We start from the raw sequence: 23114 nt of genomic DNA, 5'->3' as shown, positions 1-23114 counted from the left end.
CACACCGCTGAACCGCCTCAGAGAGTAGGTGCGCTACTCGTCGAGCATCAGAGCGCAGTGCCAAGATGCAGGAACGGAACAGAGACGTCTGAAGGTGACATGAACCTGGGGATAATCAAAAGCAGCAGGCGCACAGTGAACAAGAAGTGGAGATAGCAACTGAAAACCGACGGTGTCTTAAAACAAAACTTGCGCTTCTCCCCCGTGGCTTAATCTGATGCAGAGAGTCGAGCGCTGCGATCCAAAGTAGCTTCATTTTTACTGAGTGGAGGAGAAGAAACACTAATTGAGATTGCAGACAGTTGAGAGTCAAGACAGGAGCAAAAATGGCGACGCTAATCAGAGGTAAGCTTTCGAATAAACTGACAAATGCAGCCAACGCTGTGTCCAACAAATCCCAGGCAAAGGTGAGTGGGATGTTCGCCAGGATGGGCTTCCAGGCCGCCACAGACGAAGAGGGTCTGGGCTTTGCCGCCTGCGATGACCTGGACTACGACCACCGGCAAGGCATGCAGATGGACATTATGACATCGGATGAGATGGGTGGAGAGGGAAGCGGAGACGGAGGCGCGCTCGATGGGGACAGCCACTACCAGAGGGACGGTACCGGTCCGTCGCACTCCGCCTCTAAGGAGGGAGGTCTGCCGGACGAGTTGAGTGAAGTGAGACCAAAAATCACCGCTTGGGAGGCGGGCTGGAACGTCACGAATGCAATCCAGGTAAAGACGCGCTTCACGGATACATAGGCGGGTCCGCCGCTCTATTCTAATTGGCTGAAGTCGTCCGCTAAGCAACTGCGAAATATGAGATAAACAGGCATTCTGATACTGCCCGAGAGAATCTCTAAAATACCCGAAAAGAAAAATATTTGGGCTTTGTCCTTTTGAAACAATTATGTTATGCTGCTTTATGTAAAATGTCGGGGAAACGTTCATTCTAATCGAACAAGGTTTCTTCATCAAACAAAAAAACTTGTAATGCTTCTCAAGATTCCTTATCAGATTTTTTAAAGCGCGGAGGCGTCACGGTGCGCTGAAAAAAAGGAGGTAATTGAAGACCCCTCCTCCCCCTCAACACAAATTCTTTGTCTGCAGTGATCGTCACCGATGTGCGTCCCCGATAAATACTCACCTAAATACTCCTTGTGACAGTGAATAAATGCACAAATATTAAAACCTTCAGGCAAATTAAAGCTAGAAATTAAAAGAAACATACATACATTTAATGTTTGGTGCAGCGTAAAAGTCCTATACACTGAATTTAATTGTGAAAGCAATGTAGGGAAATAGGCTAAGCTGTCTGGACCTTTACGCGTCATACTATAAAGTGCAAAGAAGTTTTATAAATTCTTAGAATAGAATAGATATCCGTTAATGCGCTGGGAATCAAGTGCGCAGCTGGTTTTCCTTAATACTTGTGGGTTTGGGGATTTTAGTAGCCATCATCATATTTGAATAGTGTAGATTTGTCTGAGTGGACCCTGTGGTTTGAAGGCTATGCGACAAAAATCCCCAGACGCTGCCTATTATACCTTTTCGGGGGCTGTGGTCACCGTGACGTCAGAGTGTGTCTCCTATAACTGGCGATGACGCAAGAGGCGGGCGGATGCGCTCAAAGCGAAGTGGAAAACCCACATAGTGAAAAGGGAGTGACATCCATTGAAGAGTCACTCCGCGTAAAACTCAAAGCCCACTTACAAACAGGACTTGGTTACGCAAATATATATATATATATATATATATATATATATATATATATATATATATATATATATATATATATATATATATATATAAAGACTATTGATATTGTTATGCTATTGATATTGTTATGCTCGTCATTATTTGATCATGATTAAAATCATATTACACATTACCAACCTTTTACGTCAGACTGCATTCACCATGTGCTCTTTTCCTGTGTTTGTAGGGAATGTTTGTTCTCGGGTTGCCCTACGCAATCCTGCACGGAGGATACCTTGGACTCTTTCTCATTATTTTCGCCGCCGTGGTGTGCTGTTACACGGGGAAAATCCTAATCTCCTGCCTGTACGAGGAGGACGAGGACGGGCAACTCGTCCGTGTGAGGGACTCCTATGTGGATATTGCCAACGCCTGCTGCGCGCCCAGATTCCCGGCTTTAGGGGGCCATATTGTGAATGTAGCCCAGATCATAGAGTTAGTGATGACTTGCATCCTGTACGTGGTTGTCAGCGGTAATCTCATGTACAACAGCTTCCCCAACATGCCAATTTCACAGAAGTCTTGGGCCATCATCGCCACCGCCGCTCTCCTCCCCTGCGCCTTCCTCAAGAACCTGAAAGCCGTCTCCAAGTTCAGCTTGCTGTGCACGATGGCCCATTTTGTCATAAACATCCTGGTGATCGCCTACTGCCTCTCCAGAGCCAGGGACTGGGCCTGGGACAAGGTGAAGTTTTACATCGATGTCAAGAAGTTTCCCATCTCTATTGGGATTATCGTGTTCAGCTACACCTCGCAGATTTTCCTGCCGTCTCTGGAGGGGAACATGCATAAACCCAGCGAGTTCCACTGCATGATGAACTGGACTCACATTGCTGCCTGCATCCTCAAGGGCCTCTTCGCCCTTGTGGCCTATTTGACCTGGGCTGACGAGACCAAGGAGGTCATCACGGACAACCTGCCCCCAACGATCCGAGCCGTCGTCAACCTCTTCCTCGTGGCCAAAGCTTTGCTGTCGTATCCGCTGCCGTTTTTCGCTGCCGTCGAGGTATTAGAGAAATCCCTTTTCCAGGAAGGAGGACGCGCGTTCTTCCCAGATTGCTACGGAGTAGATGGACGCCTAAAATCCTGGGGACTCACTCTCCGCTGTAGCCTTGTTGTGTTCACCTTGCTCATGGCCATCTATGTGCCACATTTCGCCCTCCTCATGGGTCTCACCGGCAGCCTGACGGGCGCAGGCCTCTGCTTTCTGCTTCCCAGTCTCTTCCACCTCAAGCTTTTATGGAGAAAGCTGCTATGGCACCAAGTCTTCTTCGATGTCTCTATCTTTGTAATAGGAGGTATATGCAGCATATCTGGTTTCATCCACTCGATGGAGGGGCTCATAGAGGCTTTCCATGACAACGTAGAAGAATAGATGCAAAGCCACTGCTGGAGCTAGATATTAACTGCAAATCCCAGTTTAGTTTAAAAAGAGAGAGAAAACATATTAAAACACACAACTTCCCGGCGAGCGCAGCTCCTTTCTGCTTGATCCATGCGTAAAAGCGCGCACAGAGCACACGCACTCATTTGCGTCAATTTACACACAAACACACGCACGCATAAAGTCGGTGACGGTGAGGGAGTTTAACGCAATCACGACACACTAAATGGACAATACATGTTGTATAAATATGCGCAGAAAAGTACATATACATATTTTCCAGTGGAGTGAACGTTTACAATATTTGACCTTGAACTAAAATCGCAAAAAGGGGCAGTCTGCCTTTTTTTCGTTGCTCTTGTGGCGCTTCCCCACTTGAGACTTCACTTCATGTAACGCTCGAGTTAGTAATGGACAGATGTAATGTGATATAACGATGATTAAGATACGCCTAAGGAAAATTAAACATTTAGAAAGTTGCCACCTTCTTATAGGTAGTACAGGTTGTGAATGTGGCGATAAACCCAGAAAAAAAAGCCCGAGGGCAAACAAGACAGATAAAACCAGTGGAAACTTACAGAATTACTCAAAAAAAAAACATTTTCCCATCTTCTTAAAACTCCTGGAAATGCTCAATATGACGATACACAGCAGCTATACAAACTATGCATTGAATGTATATTTCAGACACACAAACATGATTAAACTGGGAAGTGGTAATAAGAAAAAAACGACTTAATTTATGTTATTCCACGTGTCAATGTGTTGATAATTTTCTTGGAATATTTTTTCCTTGATATTCAACATTTCATTTAGGTCTTATTCGGCAGTCACACTATTCACCCTGACGCCCGGACCACCGTGGCCCAAAGTCCAGCTTAGATATGGACCTCGAAATGAAACAATACCGCACACTTATTTCAATCACACATGGCCTGTTTTTGAATTAACTTAAAACGAGTACTGTCTAAAGAAGAAAAAAAACAACACAAAAAATCGATGTCTGAAAATTTGAAAAAAAAAAAGAAGAAAGATCATTAAGGAGGAAAATGTGCATACAGACATTTTTCATTCTGTGCAATCCAATGGGTCCTGTGGAAATGTTATAAAACCGTATGTGTAGTGTGTTATTGTGGTTTCAAAAAGATGGAATGTATATCTCAAAGTCGTTATCATATATCGTGAAATTAATATTAAAGAATAAAGAAATAAGTGAAATTATATTGTAAAAATGTGTGTGGTTTTATGTAAAACGAAAAACGGTCAGAACATGTATTTTTTTTCTCTATAATAAAAGACAGAAAATGATGGGTAGTTGCAGTCATATTTATTGTATTTTCTACCAAAAATATAAATAAATAAATTGAGGTTAATTGATCTCGAAGCAACGTTAAAAGACTGCAGACACAGGCCTGTGTGTGTGTGTGTGTGTGTGTGTGTGTGTGTGTGTGTGTGTGTGTGTGTGTGTGTGTGCGTGTGTGTGTGTGCGTGTGTGTGTGTGCGTGTGTGTGTGTGTGTGTGTGTGTGTGTGGAGATATTTTCCACAGATTTCTGGACAGATTTTCTGCTTGCGGGAAAACGTAAGGCCTCATGACAGATCCGCACACATGATGTTGAACTGCCTGCATTTCTCTTTTAAGATTTCTTTAGTAGGAAAACTTGATTAATAAAAATCGCCTGACCCGGAAACACCACACATTTTCCCCAAATTGTAAATTTTTAGAAGGACTGCATGCTGGCAAAAATAACTCCCAAATGACTCATATATATTGCCTGTATACCACCTATGAGTATTTGGTATTTGGTGCAGGGCAATGTGAGAAATGCACGAGAGTAAATCAAGTCATACATACGACAGTTGAGATCTAAACCGACTCATCAGATTTTTCTCCCGTCTTTACCTCCATGTCAGGCCGCATTATCGCTTCTAGAGTGCCACCTAGCGGACTGGAAAGTGAAAAGCACGCCAAGGTGCTGGTAGTTTCTCCACAATCAGATTTATATAGTTTCTACAAGATATTTTCTCACGGAAAGTGGAATACTAGTTCGCCATTTTCCCCTGTAACAACACTAAACATTATACCGATGGAAAACCAAATTATTTCTATTGTAAATTGGATCACTTTAGTAAGGAAGCTGCATTTGTGGCATTAGGCACAGGCTTCAGTCGAGTTCATGATAAACACCCATGCTGATTTCACACCGAGGTCATCTGGCAGGTAATTCCATCTTTTACACTTCAGATTCTAGTGACGTAGCCTCTGATAAACGCCACGATGCAGCGACCAGTTTCCTCTCGGGCTGTGAAGATGAACAGGAGTCACTGGCTTGCACAACATCGTCTTCATCTCTCTGCACCAAAAGATGCCAAAAACAGACACTTGGGTTCGTCAGCACCTTGACTTCCAGAAGCTTAAAACATGAGTCAAAAAGTATGGGTAAGAAGCCTCCCACCGATGGATACGCATAGTGTGGCATCACTTAAAACTGGTGCTACAAGTTTCCAAACGGATACGGGGAAGCAACGAATACCAATGGCAGTAGCTGCAGTGGTATGTGACACGTGAATCCACACGTCAACACAAGAACTGCAGGCGCTGTCAAATTCACTGAAGCCAAGTGAGGCTCATTCGTTCATGTTACACCTGCAAAGCAGAAGTCCTAAAGAGCCAAAACTCGAGAAAAAAGACTTCAGATTTCCAGGTTCTGTTAATAAACCAATTGGTAGATTCATTAAGCAAACAGTTTATAAACATAGCTACTGAAATTATGCAAAATCTGCTTTATTTTTATTTGACTTGTAAAACGTCACATTCAAGATACAGCTCCAGCCTGAGAAGTCATCTTAAGACCGATATTAATAAAACTCAAATCAGGCTTCAACTCACTTCTAGTTGTCTAGCCCCCTCTGCTGGTCACATACAGGCTTCCATAAAAACAGTTGAAGATCTGGTCTCTTCAATCACATTTACAAAAATATATTGTGAAATACCATGAAGTAGTTACTTAGGAATAGTTTTATTTTTCAAGTAAGAATTGACAATCACAGAAAAGTGAAATATTTACAAAAGGCTACTGGTAAGACGAGACAAAAGGTGACAGCAAAAGAGGACAGACATCGCCACGTGGTTCAAGAAGTCTTCCGATAAAAACATCTCCTATGAAGACAGTTGCAGTCAGGACAGCAGAGACAAAGTAAAACTGCTGCTGCTCATATAATCCTCATTTTCTCAAGAACAATCACTGGCTGTGCTCTTCGTTGTTCAGAGTTGTGGGTTTCTTGGTGGAACACTCAACCACCCACGGGTGAGTGAGGACACCCTGGATGGGGAGTCTGTGCATGGGATTGTGTTTCAACAGCTTGGCAATCAAGTCTTTCGCTCCAGCACCAATGTTGGCCTGAACAGGGTAGGCGTACTCCACCTGGTGACGGAAACAGACGGTGCAAGACCAATTATGTTGTTATAAAGAGGAGTTACAGGTCAGTAAACTAAAAAAAACAAACGGGCTGCTCTATATCATTTGCATACCCTTGAAATCCTGCGGTAGGTATCCTCGTGGGTTTTTGCTTCAAAAGGCGGCTTTCCAACCAGGAACTCGTAGCACAACACGCCCAGGCTCCACAGGTCCACCTTTTCATCGTGAGTTTTGCCCTCGATCATTTCTGGAGGCAAATAATCCAGTGTGCCACACAAAGTGGATCTCCTGAACAGGCAAAGAAATTAACAATGAAGAGACAAAAGAGTTCCTCATTGTTTAAGTCGGCGATGTGCAAAAAAAATCACAAGCTTTGTCTGACAGGAGCAGATTAACATAAACCATAAGACCTGTAATAGCCAGTGTTTACCTGGAAGAAGGCGTGTGGACAGACCAACCAAAATCTGCAATCTTTAGCTCTCCGTTAGCGCCCAGCAAAAGGTTCTCTGGTTTGATGTCTCGGTGGATCACCTTCTTGGTGTGACAATAGTTGAGGGCATCTGCGAGCTCCATGATGTACTAGTATCACACAAAGAATTGCCAATCAAAAATGCAGTAAACTATACATTCTGTGAGTCTTGTTTAACCTTCAAGTATTCCGTGTGTCTGATCACTGGATGCCATCCGTTCGTTCGACACACTTGCTCAGTTTTTTTTTTTTTTAAAAAGCTTATAAACCGGTGAACTTACTGTGGCACTTCTGTCCTCTGGGAAACAACCACAGCGCTGCAGTTCACTATAAAGCTCTCCGCGAGGTGCAAACTCCAGAATGAGATAGACACGAGAGGCATCGTGGAAGTAGCCATAGAGGCGCAGGATATTGGGATGCCTGAAGGACACAGAGGACGTTTTAGAGAAATGCTCTTCACACGTTCACCTGACCCTACCCTATACTGGAAATCACAATGACCTCGTTTTGTTTCGTCAGCGATTCAACCAAGCAATAAAAAGTCCCCTAAATCCCCTGAAGATTTTAGTTTGGAAAACACGTCACCTGAGGTGAGACTGGATCTCCACCTCTCTCCTCAGCTGGTGCTCCACGCCAGCCTTCTCCAGCTGCTTCTTGAAGAGCACCTTCAGGGCCAAGATGAACTTGGTCTGTCGCTCTCTGGCCAGGTAGACGTTGCCAAACTTGCCTTTTCCCAACGGACGTCCAATGTCAAAATTTTCGAGGTTCCATCGTTTACTGAGGGAGAACAACGGCACAGTTGGGGATGAAGCGTCGGGTGCATCAGTACATTAACTCCGAGTGTTAAACGCACCAACACCTACCTTGATGCAGAACCTTCATCCCGCTTGGCTGGTTTGTCGAGTAAAAGCAATTCAAAGGATTTATTGAGGCACGTACAGACAATCTGCATTGAATTTATGCATGCAGTCAAGTCTTGTACTCACTCTGTGGCTTCTCCTGCTTCGTTGATTCCGATGGTGGTTTGGTCGACTCCACGCTCTCCGTGGCCGCACGCGTCTTTGGTTGGGTCGGCTGGGAAGCAGGTTTGGGCTGCGGTGCAGGAGTTACATTCCGAGTGGCTGGGTTCACATTTTGATTCGATGTGTGCTTGGACCGAGAGATCGCGGAGACGTGCAACACTGGTTTCTGTTGGCTGACCGGCCGCTGAATGCGCTGAGGTCCATTCGACACGCCGAGCACTCGCTGATGTTCACTTGGTGTGGCTACAGTTTTGGGAACCAGTCGCGATTGCTGCGACACAGGAACTCGTTTTGGCCCGTCGCTCGACTGCAATCAGAGAGGAATCACAATGATATACATCAAGACACAATTTAGGAGCAACTGAAGATACGTTACCTAAATTGGCATAGCAGTACATACTACCGTTTTTTTAATCTTTAACATAGAAGGATACATTTGTAGAATCAGATCATATAAAGCCATGTTTTTATGTTGGAACCACATCTGGGTTTAGCTCATGTGCATTTCCTCTACACGTTATCATTTTTAATTTTCAGCATTACAATTCAAGCTTGCCAATTCAACGTGGAACAAGGTTGCCATCTTGCTTGAACTCTAATCCAAGACGACCCTTAAACCACCTTAAAGGGTTTGTCCCGCTGATCTGGCCAACAATCTTTGTTCATTAGATAAAAGCCAATAATCTTCTCCACTTGTATGTGCGTGTAGTTTAACGCAAGAAATGGATTAGTATATTCATAGATCGTATAGTGTGTACAGATTTACTAATTTAATAACATACCCAATGTTTCAATGTCATGTTGTTGAAAACAAAATCGCAATAAAGACTGATCAAAAATATAGACGCGACGCTTTTGTTTCCGCTCTCGTTTTTCACGAACTGAACTCTATTGTTTTACAAAATGTGTGCAAGTCAGCACTTCTCTTTTGCCGAGATAATCCATCCACCTCACAGGTGTGGCGCATCAAGATGCTGATTAGAGGACTGCTGCACAGGTGTTGGATACTGGCAAGATCTGGCACACGCTGTCGTAAATTCTGATCTACAGCATCTCAGAAATGCTCCATGGGTGACACGTCTCGCTAGTATGCTGACCATGCAAACACCGGGATGTTTTCAGCTTCCGGGAATTGTGGGCAGATCCTTGGGTCGACATGCTGCAACATGAGATGATAGTTGGATGGTACAACAATGAGCCTCCGGTCCCGCTGTGCATTCAAAATGGCATTAATAAAATGCACATGTGTTCATTGATCATAACGTCTGCTTTACCATACCATAACCCCACTGCCACCATGGGCCACTGGAGTCCAAACAGTTGACATCAGCAAACTGCTCATCCACACAACTTCATACACTCAGTCTGCCCTATACAGTGAAAAACGGGATTCACCTGAGGGCAGAATGACTCTCCAAAGTGCAAGGTACCATTGAATGCGAGCACTTGCCTAGTCAAATTTGTTATGAAGACAAAGTGCCGTCAGACCCACGATGAGAATGACGAGCATGCAGATGAGTGACACATCGTTACACATGGCCTGCTGTTGTGAGGCCGGTTGGATGAACTGCCAAAGTCTTCGGGCAACAGATCTCGTGGACAGTTCTGCAGTCACCATGCCGACTGCACGCTCCCTCAAAACCAGCAACATTTGTGGAATTGTGCTGTGTGATAAAAGGGCACATTTAAGAGTGTCCTTTTTATTGAAAGCAACCCGAGTCACACTTGTGCAATAATCCTGCCATCTAATCAACATCTTGATATGCCACACCTGTGAGGTGGATGGATTATCTCGGCAAAGGAGAAGTGCTCACTAAGACAGATTGGGACTAATTTGTAAATACTTAAGAGAAATATGCCTTTGAGTTTAGCTCATGAAAAAACAAAAAAATTGTGTTCAGTGTAAATATCTTCCAAGCTAATGTTGTCAGTCGTTTCTCGACTGGAAAAGGAAGCACCGTTTAAAAGTTTCTGGAGATTATAGTATAATTTATGAAAGAGTATTTGACATGCTCAATGAATAAATAAAAGCCTAAAATCGTTTTGCACAAACCCCAGCCTTAAAAAAAATAAAATCAACCAGTCTAGAATTTGACAGAAAGCTTTCACGATGCTCCCGTATCATCTTCTTTACTTCCTGTTGTTTTACCTTCACTTCAGGCCTGGGATGTTTCTCGACCTTTGTCAGCTTGGGCAGGGCAGGGAACTCCATGTTCTGAGGAAAAGAGAAAGAAGATTTTTATTGGTTTAGTCAAACTAATCATGATGAAATGCAAACTATTTTTGTACTTTTTGAATTCGACGGTAGCATTGGGTTAATTTATCACATGTCACGGATAGATGCTCATGTATATTTACAAGGTTTAAAAAAACAATACGTAATTTTAAAAGTGTAATAATGCAATGCTATCGTAGTTAAGCCTTTAATGACTCATAACGAAATGAATGTATCCATAACTTCCTCAATCACAGACAAGAGCCAATGCTAGCTGCAGGTGTTTACTACTAGCTATTGTATGTACTAGTTCGTTATATATATTTATATACATAAAAAAAGCTTACCTGGATGTATTATTGCACAGTGACCGAGTTGAAGCACGGTCCGATAATAGAGCTGGAACGGGTGAAAGGCAGCACCCGGGCCAGGGACGTTACTCCGGCAAGCTAGCAGCTCCGTCGGTCGGGAGGTCAGTCGGTTGACGAAAGCCGGAGTTTACCGCCTGCTACATGCATACAAAAAGATGGGTACTTCTTAGCGAAGTTTTAGCAGCAGTTTTTGTGTTTATATATGTATATATTAAAAAAAAGAGCAGAATCTGATCATTATCAGCCGTGCGTGTCGTCGGATTGCAACTGAGCTCAGTTCAAATGTCCCTCCGTTCTAAACCTTTAAATGCACCACGGGCTCCCATTGGCTGAGGGAATGCTCTGCGCTCAGTCCCTATTGGCTGAAGCGATGCATCAATACGTTGACGTCATTACGTCGCCGGAAGTGAACGAGACCCTCCAAAACAGTAGAGGGCAGTCTGGTCCTCTACTGTCAATGAACTTTTAAATTCATTCACCTCAGTTAATATCTCTGGATCAATAGCTGACAATTTTTTTTATCCATCCTATCCACTTTTAAGTTTGCAAACGCTGTTATCAACTTTTAATGAAATCATGAAGGAAGGTTAACTTTTATCATTCTGTGGCCTGAGATTTTGGGACTTTATGAATAAGGAACTTAATGTTCAAATAAGATATAAAAACATAGTTTTCTTGTGATACAACGACGGGGTATAAATGGATTATTGGTTTTAATGATTTGTCTGTTTGGGATTTTTGGGATCCTTTTGTTACCATCCATACCAATATTTTTTGTAGAGAGGGCAGGAGATTCACAAATACCACAAGCATTGTTTCAGAGAGGTGGCAATGAAATAATAAGCTATAGACATAGGGTGAAGAGATGGGAGTCATTAATTTTATACAGGTGCATCTCAATGAATTAAATAGTAAATACATTTCATTTATATAGCGCTTTTCCACGGCTTGAGAGGTCCCCAAGGCGCTTTACACTGTTAATCATAGTAGCCCATTAACAGCAATGGAGGCGTGAAGAGTCATGTTATCTGCTGCTGTTGGTTAATGAAGCATCTGCTTGTATTTGTTTACAAGTATGTAAATAAAAGGGTCATCTTAAGTGATCTGTAGTCACTCGTCATTTAAAACAACTATGTTTCATCGCTGGGGGCTTCTCTCAATCTAAGACAGGCAAGATTCTTGTAATGTGGTTTATAAATGCACTGTATCTAAATTAATATTGGCTGAAATTGAAAAATAATGAAGAGCCCCACTTAAGAAATTTATCATAAGCCGCCACTGCCACAAACACTTCAACAGAATCATAATGAATAGACAAGATTTTCAGAGTCACACACACAAAATGACAGGCATGAATCCCCAGTGTAATAAATTAAAATATTTTATTTCTACATTCTGCATCAATTTAGAAGAATTTTTTTTTTGTAACAGGCATCCTGTCAAAATGCACTGCTTACAATTTCTAGGCATATCAAGTCAACCAAACGTAATTCTTTTCTGAATAAATATTCCTGTTAAATATTAAAAAAATAAAGAATTTAGTGCATTCATCATCACCACATTGCTGTCCACAAGATGAAGGGAGACCTTCTCAAACACAAGCGTCACCACGTCTGCTGTGACCACCTTCACATATTATCAGCTCACTCAGCATGTGTAGCAGCCTTTTTATCATTACATTGTTAAGAGAAGTCAAAGTTCAGAGTCAATGCTTCATCCTATTGACACAGAATACATGCTGAGAGGGTGACGCGTGTGTCTCAGTTCAGAGTGCAACTTAAGGTTTTAACCTTTTGTAAGTCTGTATATCACGTAGATTGACCTTCATGGTGTTGGAACTCAGGATTTGAGAAGCCCTTCAACTTCACAAACATACATATGGCAAACATCTTGATCCCTTCATTTCACTTAAATATCTTTTTCTTTTTTTTTTTGACACAATTAAAATACATGATATAAACAGGCTGGTGTCTGTTGTCTAATACAGAGTCTTGTTGTTATGACTGAGGTCCCACAGGAAAATATAGCCGAGATGTCCATCTTACACAAATAAACCGGACCATGAACCAACATCTCTCTCCCTGCTTTCACGTACCCTTGACGCTGACCAACACATGGCCTCCTCCTGGAAACAGTGGTGTCACCTTCTGCCATCACATTTCAACGAATGTAGTCGTCACAGTATCTATAAATCTTACAGTGTTCTTTTTTTTTTTTCCTCACCCTGTTGCCGTAAACACAGAGGTCATGCCAGACGAGACCTGCTGGCATTCAGCGGACAAAGGTTGTTTGTGAAAGACTGGGTAAAGGGCAGTTATTTGCTTTGGCACATTTCTTGTGTTTCCAGTGTGTCTAATGGCTAAAATGTCATTTTGACACTGCCACATGCTTTGAAGAAACACATGAATCCCACTGGTGTTCGAATTCAATGTGCCACCCGCTCTCCAGCCCAAGGTCTCATGTCACTGCATTCCTGCCACGAACACACACTCACCCCAAACCCTTTACGCTGCAGCCTGCTGCTTTAAAAAAATAAATATGTATCTAATGTAGATCGTAACATAAGAGATATGGTTAAGTTGTACCCTTAAATAATATCAATAAAAATATAAACCAGAGCACCAAAAGAGCAGCAGAGCATCATAACAGGAGGCTGAGTGTTGTAGTGAGGCGTCGTCCCGCTCAGGTTCTGCTCATCAACAGAAGCAGGTGTCATTTTTCCGCAACCGCGGCCGCCATGGGGGGGCGCATCGTCCCGCACGCCGTAGCTGCCAGCTCCTCGATTTCTACATTCAGCCGCCTGATTACCCACTCCATGGCTTCACGGCCCTGATCGAGCAAAAAAACAAAAGAAAATGAAATAAATACATGGCATTGTGATCTGCAGACCAAACAGGAGACATTTTTATTGTCCCTTTTCAGGAAATTGTTCATATTTCCATACTGCTTCAGACAGATTTTCAATGTATAAATCATGTTTATCCAACACCATTTGCAAAAAAAAAAATTGATTGACTCCCTTCTAATTTTAAATATGATCAAATTACATAATATCTTGGTTTGGAAAAGGAAGGCAAATGCATTATGTAAAATATTATTATTGGAGTTCTTCTTATGAAACAATAAGATGTTAAACAATAATAAGTGCGACTTGGTCAAATATGGACAACAAACAGCAGCCAACATTTTACATTTTTTTTTGGTTTAACCCTTACCTTCCCAGCATTAGCAGAGATGGTGCTGGCCAGGACTCCCTCCAGGTAGCTGCTGAGACTGACGCCTTTCACAGAGATGATAGCCTCCTGAGTCAGTATTGTCCTAAACAAAAAAAATAGCACAAGTTTAAGATAAATATTTGTAAAAGCTATCTTACACAAGCTGGAAAAAAAAACCCCACAATAAATCCATGCGTAAACTCACCTCTCTGGATCTTCGGGATGGGGTTTGTATGTTAACTTTTCATCCACAGACACCATGTTTGTGAAAGTGATCTGGGGAGGACAGACGTATTGACCATCAAAAAGACATACATGTACTGATCATTTCTTCATGTTTAATTAAATCACTGTGTTCTTCTACACTGTGATATCTCAGATATGCTACTAAATATTTCCTTCTCTTAACTGGTGGACACACATTTTTTTTTGTATATATATCATTTTGGAGAGCATCCGGAAACAGTAGCATCATTACCCTTGAGGTAAATGTACCTGTTCCTCATTTGTAATTTAGTTATTAAATAATCTTTAGAAACATTAATGCGGGCATTGTCCTGTATCACACAGTACAGTGAGAAGAAAAGCTCCACAAATCTATTGTGTGACTGAAATATGAGCTCCACACTTGTGTAACAAGTAGCGCTTCATTCTAAGAATAGTTCATACTGTGTTCGCTCTGGAAGTCACAACGTTTAAAAAGGAACATCAAGAACAGAGCGTGTTTTGTCAACCTAAAATAAAAAAAAAAAAAAATGACACGAGCCACTATATTTACCTGGTGACACATAATATAGTCCTGAGTAAATGCGAAGCACTCTCTAGCGGAGATGAATTATCGAGCTGGCGCCTTAAGGTCAACGTACACACATCGCGACAAAAAAGGAGAATTTCGGATTAATACTCACATTTGTGGATTGAAGTTCAAAGCTCTTCTCATTGGGATCCACCACCGAGTGCTCCTGGACGTACGTGTACGTCCGTGAGATGCCCATGAGCTGAAGACCAAGAAAATAAATGATTAAATCACTTTTAACCGTTTTAAGCATTGGTGATAATCGGTTGTTAGAGGAGCACTTTGTGTCTTTACACATTCATTTCGAGCCATATCTAGTACTTTATCACAAAAACATTCCTCTGCAGTCATGAGCCGACTCTTGTTACATCAATTCTGTTTTCAGGAAAAACACAGAAGCTGCTGCCAGAAGCACACATGAATCGTGTCACACTTATTCTGAAGCGACTCCTTTTTACTTTGATACTGTCAAAAAAAAAAAAATCATCGTCAGCACCCCCCCCCCCCCCCAACAATTATTCCAAATTAACCATGAAAAGTTCTGCTGTGCAATGAAATAGGTGCTAATTTGGTAATATTTGTCAAATGTGTGTTAATGATGACGACAACATTTTGTTTTGGTAAAGAATGTATTTCTTTATGACAGGGCAACTGGTTGATGTGTTTAACTTTTAAATATGAAAAATAGAATATCATTCACATCCTATGTGTTGATATGTGCTGTATCCATAAATATAGAGCAAGCAAATATGTATACATTCTATAATATCTACTTATCTAAATTATCTCGTCATACATGAAATGACCACTCATCTATATAAAATGTGGCAGGACTGCACAACATTGGACATTCAGTGATATCTACTAAACTACTGCTGTATATAGACATTTAACCTATTTCAAAAATATATCAAAGCTACAATTTGTGAAATATGTTTGTTTTTGTTCAATTTATATAGATCTGATTAAGTAAAATAATGGTGAGATATTTTATTTCCAAGGATTTAAAATGAGATGTAGCAGATTATTGTGTCGGGTTTTTTTTTTTTTTTTTTTATCCTTTATAACAGAAATCAAAATGCACTCAGTGCAGACCTTTTCTTTTTGTTAAACTTCATTATAATACAACCACAAATGCTATGAGGACATGAAAAGTCCAGAATTAATAATACATTCATAATCGTTACAGGTCACACACACACGCACACAGGAAGGATCAGAGGCTGTGTGAGTTGAGACAATCAGATTAACATGTGTGTTAATAAGCTATCAGTCACTAGGACAGTCTGTGTCAGACTGTCCTCGTCTATTCACCGACTTCAACTGGTCTGACCTCGTCCCCAGAAATCTGAGCAAAAGGTGAGTCCTAAAGAACACCAGACGATTCCACAATATTTACTCGGGCAGATAAAAGAGGGAGAAGTGAGAGATTGGCTTCTTGCAGCTTTATCTGCATTGGCATCCGCATTAAAAGCTTGAAGTTCAAGAGATGCATTACAGAAGTCTTGCACACTATGTCACTGCGCTGCATTCCAGTGACCTCTGGTTGTGACCGCACTGACATAGAGATGGAAAGTTACATCACACGCTGCCAAAGTTACGAGTGAGCTATGAAAGAAATGGTACTACCGTGTCCTCTACAGCACGAGCCAGTGCTCATGGCCATGTACTCGAGTCAGGTCTGTCACTGCCGCGTACAACAGAAATAGCCTCATGGGATAAGGTCACGCTCTCTGCATGGAAAGCATTAGCCTCTCACCGCTATTATACGAGTTCACGGCTACAATCGGCTTCTACTCTCGTGCTTTACTGTGACTTTGAAATTTGTTTCCATCCGTTTCTGTTTTACATCACGATATTGTAAGCTTATATCATTGGCACATGGTGCAGTACTTACAGATTTCACTATAGATGGAAGACCCCACTCTGTGCTGAGCAGTCTTTTACTATGGAGGCGTCCCCGTCTGTCCACGTCTCTGTCCAGAACGTCCACGCCGATTACACTGGGGTTCATGGGGTTGGGGTACTTCTGCATAGCAGCCTTGGTCACCGTCTCCCAAGGATGGCTGTTAACGTCAAAAACAAACCAATAAAAAATCTTATACAATACAAACCTTCTTTCCATCAGTTTTATTATCACATTTCTTGAAAATAGCCAGTATTTCATGTTAATATGAAAACATAAAATTAGAAAAATGTCAATTTTCATAAAATTCACGAGACGGATTCATTTTACCGTAGTTATTTCCTCAATGACTACTACCTCAAGCTACATACCTGTAGCATTTGACCTATTTAGCAGTGACCTACATTTTGGCCAATTGTGCGAGTGAAATTCTATACATTGCATGACAACCTAAATTATAATAAAAAAAGACTCATAATGTGAGAATGGGATACTTTAAGAAACATTTAACATTTTTTTAAGCAGTTGTTTCTTTCCCTTGAGAATACTCCAACAAGTATGTGTGCTTAGTTTCTCATTATATTTTATTACATTAATATAAGACACATCCACCAAACACATAGGCTCTCAGGGTGATAAGGAATACTTTTTTTTTTCCAGAATCTAGATAATGTGAAAATAAACTTTTTTTATAAGAAGATATTTCATGCGAAGCTATTAAGTTTTAAAAATATTTTTTGAGTGATCTCTTTACCCTAAATGTGGCCTCTTTGCCTATAATGTATTCAAATTGGTCACATATTGGACGGTTGAGAATATAGAATCTCCAAAGCTATGTTCACCTATCTGAGGCCTTTTAACATCAAATTGTTGTCAATATTACTGATTCATTTGGGTTTAAAATAGCTTCTTAAAAAAAAGTGGAAACTGGGTCGTAGAGCGTGGCCATTGAATGGTTGCCAAGGTGACGTGGGAAGGTGTTAGTGTTATGGCGACTTCTGCACGACTGACGTAAGATGCACCCCCGTTTGCTGAAAAGCGTGTAAACTTAGCATTTAACATTTTAATATCACCAGACGACACAATATATCAATTCTAAACTCATATAGCGTCAGAATCGACTCATGCTTTATTCTATGTGCAGTACATTTCGTTAGGGTTGCAGTATTTCGCTGTTATGCAGAACTCGACGTAACACCCGCGTTGCCTGGTGACGCAGGCACATACGGCAGAATGTAGGGGAAAGGTTGCGCGAGCCGGGGGGGCTGAACTCAGCCGGCGCGTTACGCAATTTAGAGGGGTAAAAAGCCGCATCTATTCATAACAGCAGTTGTACATTCGCTATTGTATACAATGACGTTACTTTCTGTTTAAAGACCGAAGCAGTTATATCAAAGAAAAAGCATGTTGTTACAAAGGATGAATTTGCCGCCTACACATACATCGAAATCTACTTGTTTTAAAGCCACGATGAACGTTTGAACCCTCCTTTGTCCCTGACCGGGTTAAACGCCACAAGTACACATTTAGGAGAAGCTGACAGCCCCTCTCTGGCCGAGCCGAGCCGAACTGAGTTCACTCACTTGAAGATGTGCTCCGAGGTCCAGATCTTCATGGTGAAACGAGTGGACCGATGCTGATGTTGGAGCCGAGTTGAAGATTAGCTGACAGCCGCAGTCACACTGTCTCAGTCCGCCGCACCACGCTCAAAAGAAACCCAGCGGAGTCCCCGCCCACCAGCGCGAGCGGTCACGAGCGCGTGACGCACTTCCGCCTGTCTGCCTCCCGCGTGCTGCTGCACCAAAAGCCAAGAGGAGACTGGGGAATGAAACGCATCACGTAATTAAACTTAGCAATTGGTAAAGGACACCAACTGATTGTACGTCGAATGATTATATAACTCTATAATCGTAAAAGTTGTTGTGGCCTTTGATTTGTCGTTTATTTAACCTTTAATGCTACACAACTGCCGCATGAAGGTTGGCGGAAACCATCAGCTGATCAAAACACTGCATTGTTGACTTTATTCTTCGCTTTGTAAATCTGTTCGAATAAAGTTTTAGAATTTGTTAATAATGTATGAAGTTTCGAGCATTTTTAAATGATTATTGTTGTAATTGTGGCCACACGTAAAAATAAAATCATTAGCTTTGGCGAAATGTGCAAATATTTTCAGAGACTGTACTTTTGACTTGATCTAAAATTACAAAGACATGTTTCTAAAAAATGCTTCAGTTTAATAAAAAAAATAAATATACGGAAACGCTCCAATTTTTTTTGGGCTATACCTTTTTTGGTTATACCTGTATGCTTACCAGAGTTTTGCTTAATTTTATTAGGATTTTATCATCAAAACCACTGCGTTTGTGAACATAACATTTTCATTATTCCATTACAGCATGTTTTGTATTATAATTTAATATATTGAAAATTAAAGTTACACTGTGAAACATTAAGACCTCCTAAATGTTTTTTTTGTGAGTTAAAACTTCTTGGACAATTACATCACTCCACTAAAAGATCGAACCATTTCGTGTCCTTGCAAACATTCGTTAAATTGACCTCACCGATATTCACAGTGACATTAAAACCTGAATTTATCAATTGCCCTTCACTTTTGGTTACTAAACCACGTGCAAATCTCATTTACCACCTTTGTCCTATCGCATGATCCGGGTTGAATTACATTTGTGTTGGGACGTGTCCATGTCAAGTGTGCTTATCTCTAAGTGCACATACTTTAGCCAAGTTGTGTGTAATCTCTGTGCCCCAGACTCGTCTTATTGGGAGGAAACTGTGACAGCCTTGAACTGTATCGTACGGTTTGTGGGCTTTCTGTCATTATAAAGTTGAGTTGAACATCAAATGGAAAATTTCCACCAAAAAAAGTATAGCTTTGTTTTTAACTTTCTGCAAAAATAAATAAATAAAAAATGTCTCTCAGGTGTTAGAAATGACCACTCAATTTTATTTACCATCAAAACGGTACATTTGGTATTGTTTAAACAGTGTAAAACATGACAATTTCATTTCTGAAGCTGTGAATAAAACAAGCTGAATGGACGGAAAACATTTTATATAGGAAGGCAAAATACTTGTGAGAACAAAAAAATAATTCAAATAGCACTTTTTTAAAAACAGTATAAAGTTATTCACTGAACACAGTAAGAAGCATAGTTGATTAAAAAAATGGTGCAGTATTGACATTAAAGATAATGAAAACTGATTCTAAAACTAGCAGAAATGATGTTAAATAAATAAAAAAACAATTTTTTTTAAGCTTTGTTGATATTATTCCATATATTTACTGTAAAATAAGATTTGAATCCTTGGAAAACAAATGAGCACAAATCATTTCAACTTCATAAGCTAACTTCATAAACTTCATGAGCTTAAAACAAACTTTAATAAGCTTTAATTACAATATAGGGGTTTTCTTTTAACACAACAATCGCACATAATCCTCTGCATCGAATCAGATCTCCACAACACACCGTACAGCTAGCATCTTCTACTCATCTACAGTTTCTTTGCTTGTTTCTGTCACTGTTTCCAGTGTAACCTCCACCCTAGACTGGACTATTGTTGTCTGTGATGAAGGTCCTTCCTCCTCTTCCTCTTCTTCCCAATCCTGTTCGGCTGTGGCGTCTTGGTACTGCTGGTACTCTGACACCAGGTCGTTGAGGTTGCTCTCCGCCTCGCTGAACTCCATTTCGTCCATCCCCTCTCCGGTGTACCAGTGGAGAAACGCCTTCCTTCTGAACATCAACGAGAACTGCTCGCCCACCCGGCGGAAAATCTCTTGGATGGCTGTGTTGTTGCCAATGAACGTGGACGCCATCTTGAGCCCCCGGGGTGGGATGTCGCATACAGCGACCTTGACGTTGTGGGGGATCCAGTCCACAAAGTAGTTGCTGTTCTTCTGCTGGATTGCCAGCATCTGCTCGTCTACCTCTTTGGTCGACATCTTACCACGGAAGACACCAGCTACCGTGAGGTAGCGGCCCCGTCTTGGGTCGCACGCCGTCATCATGTTGCGGGCGTCAAACATCTGCTGGGTGAGCTCTGGCACGGTGAGGGCTCTGTACTGTTGGCTGCCGCGTGCTGTCAGAGGGGCGAAGCCTGGCATGAAGAAGTGGAGACGAGGGAAAGGCACCATGTTGACCGCCAGCTTCCTCAAGTCGGCGTTGAGCTGACCGGGGAATCTCAGAGAGGTCGTGACGCCGCTCATCGTCATGCAGACCAAGTGGTTGAGGTCCCCGTACGTCGGTGTGGTCAACTTCAATGTACGAAAGCAGATGTCGTATAGGGCCTCGTTGTCGATGCAGAAGGTCTCGTCCGTGTTCTCAAGGAGCTGGTGGATGGACAACGTGGCGTTGTAAGGCTCCACCACCGTGTCGGAGACTTTAGGCGACGGCATGATGCTGAAGCTGTTCAGGATGCGGTCAGGGTACTCTTCACGGATCTTGTTGATGATGAGCGTTCCCATGCCGGAGCCTGTGCCGCCGCCCAGTGAGTGAACCAGTTGAAAGCCCTGCAGACAGTCACAGCTTTCACTCTCGGTCCTCACTCTGTCCATCACCTGCTCCACCAGCTCGGCGCCCTCCGTGTAGTGGCCTTTTGCCCAGTTGTTTCCAGCACCCGAGTTTCCTGTGACACGAAAAACAAAGATGAATCAGTTGAGAAACACAAAAGATGCCCTCCAGCAATGCAAACATATAAGATCTAAAATCTAATATACTGTATGTGACATGCAGCTTAGCCATGCTCACTTCCACTTTTGCACTTTTTATTCAAAATTTCTTTGATGAAATAGACTTCAACTTAAACATTCGTTTTCAGGTTGACATATCTTCCATAGAGCCCCAATTAAATATAGTTTTGATCATTGATTAATAGGTTTCATCTGACCTCGATTCATTGATAAATGATTGTTTGGTCATTTTACAGAGACAGTGTTCATAAAAAAACATGAAAATGAGCCACAGTGAGCTGAAACTGACTCAAATTGGCAACCAGAAAACAATGTATTAGTTGTTGAAATGGAAGAAAACAATTAATAATGTTGAACAGTGTTATATAAAGTATCATACCTAAAAGATTTAAAGTTCTTACAAACACAAAGGGATTATGAAACAGAAATAACTGTCATGTAGCAGATTATTGAAATAGCGATTTCTTTTTAAAGTATTCACTCACTGACCTTATTCCCTTGACTGAGGTTTAAGACGCATTTGAAGTGTCCAGAAGGAACACATAGCCTTCTAACTGAAAGTCAGACAGATTTCTGCTGAGCGCTTTACTTCGTCATTGGAAGTCCAACATTGACCCATCAGTATGAATAGTATAAAACGGCATATAAAATGAAATAAAATCACACTACGATGATGTCTTTGTCGTGTGGCTCACCATGAACGAAGTTGTCGGGTCTAAAGAGGGCTCCAATACGGCTTCCTCTCACACTGTTCATGGTGCCGGGCTCCAGGTCCACCAGCAGGGCCCTGGGGACGTATTTACCACCTCAAACCAGAAGGCGAATGTATCATTACTACAGCTGTCAAGGGACATCCTGAACTCAAACATGTTCAAGTTGTATAAGTACTTTTTAATTATTTTTTTAAATTTAATTTACCGTGTGCTTCATTGAAGTAGACGTTGACCCGCTCCAGCTGGACGTCGCTGTCTCCCTCATAGAGGCCCGTCGCGTTGAGCCCATGTTCTTCACTGATCACTTCCCAAAACTACAAAGAATAAAGTCATCAGTAGTGTCCACACAATTCAAGCTCTTCGCTAAGAGAGCTTTCTAAGAGGTTTTCTGTTCAGAGAGATCATCCGATTTCCCCAAGAACATTCATTCTTCATACTGTTACTTCATGCAGGTCTTATTTATGTGTTTTAGCAGTTTTTTCAACCACTTTTATTCCATTTCATTCATCTCTGAGTTGTAACACACAAGTGACAATATTATCCCTCTTGCATTTGAGATGAAGGCCCGATTAACACAATAAAATGATAATAAACCCACTTCACTGTGTGAATTAACGGCTCAAGTTGCCGCATTAAAAAAAGTATTATGTGCGTGACTTTGGGTTTATCATCTCGTAGTTCCTCTCTCTTGTTTTGTGGTAGCCACGATAAAAAATGTCCCGCCCTTGCCAGTCGCACTATGTCTCTTATCTCTTCTTCCAATGCGTGACGGGGAACACCCTCTGCCACTCACAACTGCTACTGGAAACAGTTATGAAACATGTCAAAACTAATATTTAAAAGAAAGAGAGAAATGGGAACAATTTTGATATAATAAAACACATTTCCACATTTTAATGCAATATATTGAGATAGATGCAACATTTTCCTTAATTTCACAAGATTTGACCTCGATCTCAGTGAGAGAAACATTTTCAGTTTGGAATAATGAAATATAGAATTTTTATTACCTTTGAGCCGATCTGGTTGCCACATTGTCCGATCTGCAGGTGCACAATTTCACGCATGATGATAGAGTTACAGTACACAGAACAGTTGGGGGCCTGTGATAATCTTCAGACGTCCCCGTTCACTTTTATATGGGACCAAA

At 41.5% G+C, this 23114-nt stretch overlaps 4 protein-coding genes across 4 annotated transcripts; 1 reads left to right on the top strand and 3 right to left on the bottom strand.

Moving 5' to 3' along the window:
- Positions 1-326: 326 nt before the first annotated feature.
- slc32a1 (solute carrier family 32 member 1) lies at positions 327-3117 on the top strand (the record flags this gene model as incomplete). The annotated part of the gene is made up of 2 exons (XM_080495942.1): positions 327-719; positions 1930-3117. 2 exons carry the CDS (start codon positions 327-329, stop codon positions 3115-3117), a joined length of 1581 nt encoding a protein of 526 aa, XP_080352068.1.
- A 3249-nt stretch (positions 3118-6366) lies between these two features.
- aurka (aurora kinase A) lies at positions 6367-10246 on the bottom strand (the record flags this gene model as incomplete). The annotated part of the gene is made up of 8 exons (XM_080495401.1): positions 6367-6549; positions 6657-6831; positions 6974-7122; positions 7294-7432; positions 7598-7789; positions 7876-7903; positions 7999-8341; positions 10184-10246. 8 exons carry the CDS (start codon positions 10244-10246, stop codon positions 6367-6369), a joined length of 1272 nt encoding a protein of 423 aa, XP_080351527.1.
- Positions 10247-11983: 1737 nt separating this feature from the next.
- On the bottom strand, positions 11984-18232 carry prelid3b (PRELI domain containing 3). Its single transcript, XM_080494692.1, has 6 exons — positions 18121-18232; positions 16529-16697; positions 14744-14833; positions 14041-14111; positions 13836-13938; positions 11984-13449 (listed from the first exon to the last, which is right to left on the bottom strand). Exons 1-6 carry the CDS (start codon positions 18150-18152, stop codon positions 13333-13335), a joined length of 582 nt encoding a protein of 193 aa, XP_080350818.1. The 5' UTR covers positions 18153-18232; the 3' UTR covers positions 11984-13332.
- Positions 18233-19484: 1252 nt separating this feature from the next.
- Positions 19485-23058, bottom strand: tubb1 (tubulin, beta 1 class VI). The gene is made up of 4 exons (XM_080495019.1): positions 22975-23058; positions 22170-22278; positions 21947-22057; positions 19485-21187 (listed from the first exon to the last, which is right to left on the bottom strand). The coding sequence occupies exons 1-4, from the start codon at positions 23029-23031 to the stop codon at positions 20049-20051; spliced, it is 1416 nt and encodes a 471-aa protein (XP_080351145.1). The 5' UTR covers positions 23032-23058; the 3' UTR covers positions 19485-20048.
- Positions 23059-23114: the final 56 nt, after the last annotated feature.

Source organism: Blennius ocellaris (assembly GCF_963422515.1).
Source record: "Blennius ocellaris genome assembly, chromosome: 4".
NCBI classification, from domain to species: Eukaryota; Metazoa; Chordata; class Actinopteri; order Blenniiformes; family Blenniidae; genus Blennius; species Blennius ocellaris.
Note: the sequence above shows the minus strand (reverse complement) of the source record. Positions and strands in the feature narration are given on the sequence as shown.

Bases quoted from the DNA above. Each gene is read 5' to 3' on its own strand.
- prelid3b (XM_080494692.1), bottom strand. From the start codon at position 18,152: ATGAAGATCTGGACCTCGGAGCACATCTTCAA. The intron at 14,834-16,528 runs GTAAGTACTGCA...CTTGGTCTTCAG, and splicing joins TTCCATCTATAGTGAAATCT to CTCATGGGCATCTCACGGAC. The intron at 14,112-14,743 runs GTGAGTATTAAT...TGTCCTCCCCAG, and splicing joins TTGAACTTCAATCCACAAAT to ATCACTTTCACAAACATGGT.
- tubb1 (XM_080495019.1), bottom strand. From the start codon at position 23,031: ATGCGTGAAATTGTGCACCTGCAGATCGGACAATGTGGCAACCAGATC. The intron at 22,279-22,974 runs GTAATAAAAATT...TATTCTTTGTAG, and splicing joins GCAACCAGATCGGCTCAAAG to TTTTGGGAAGTGATCAGTGA. The intron at 21,188-21,946 runs GTGAGCCACACG...TTCGTGTCACAG, and splicing joins ACCCGACAACTTCGTTCATG to GAAACTCGGGTGCTGGAAAC.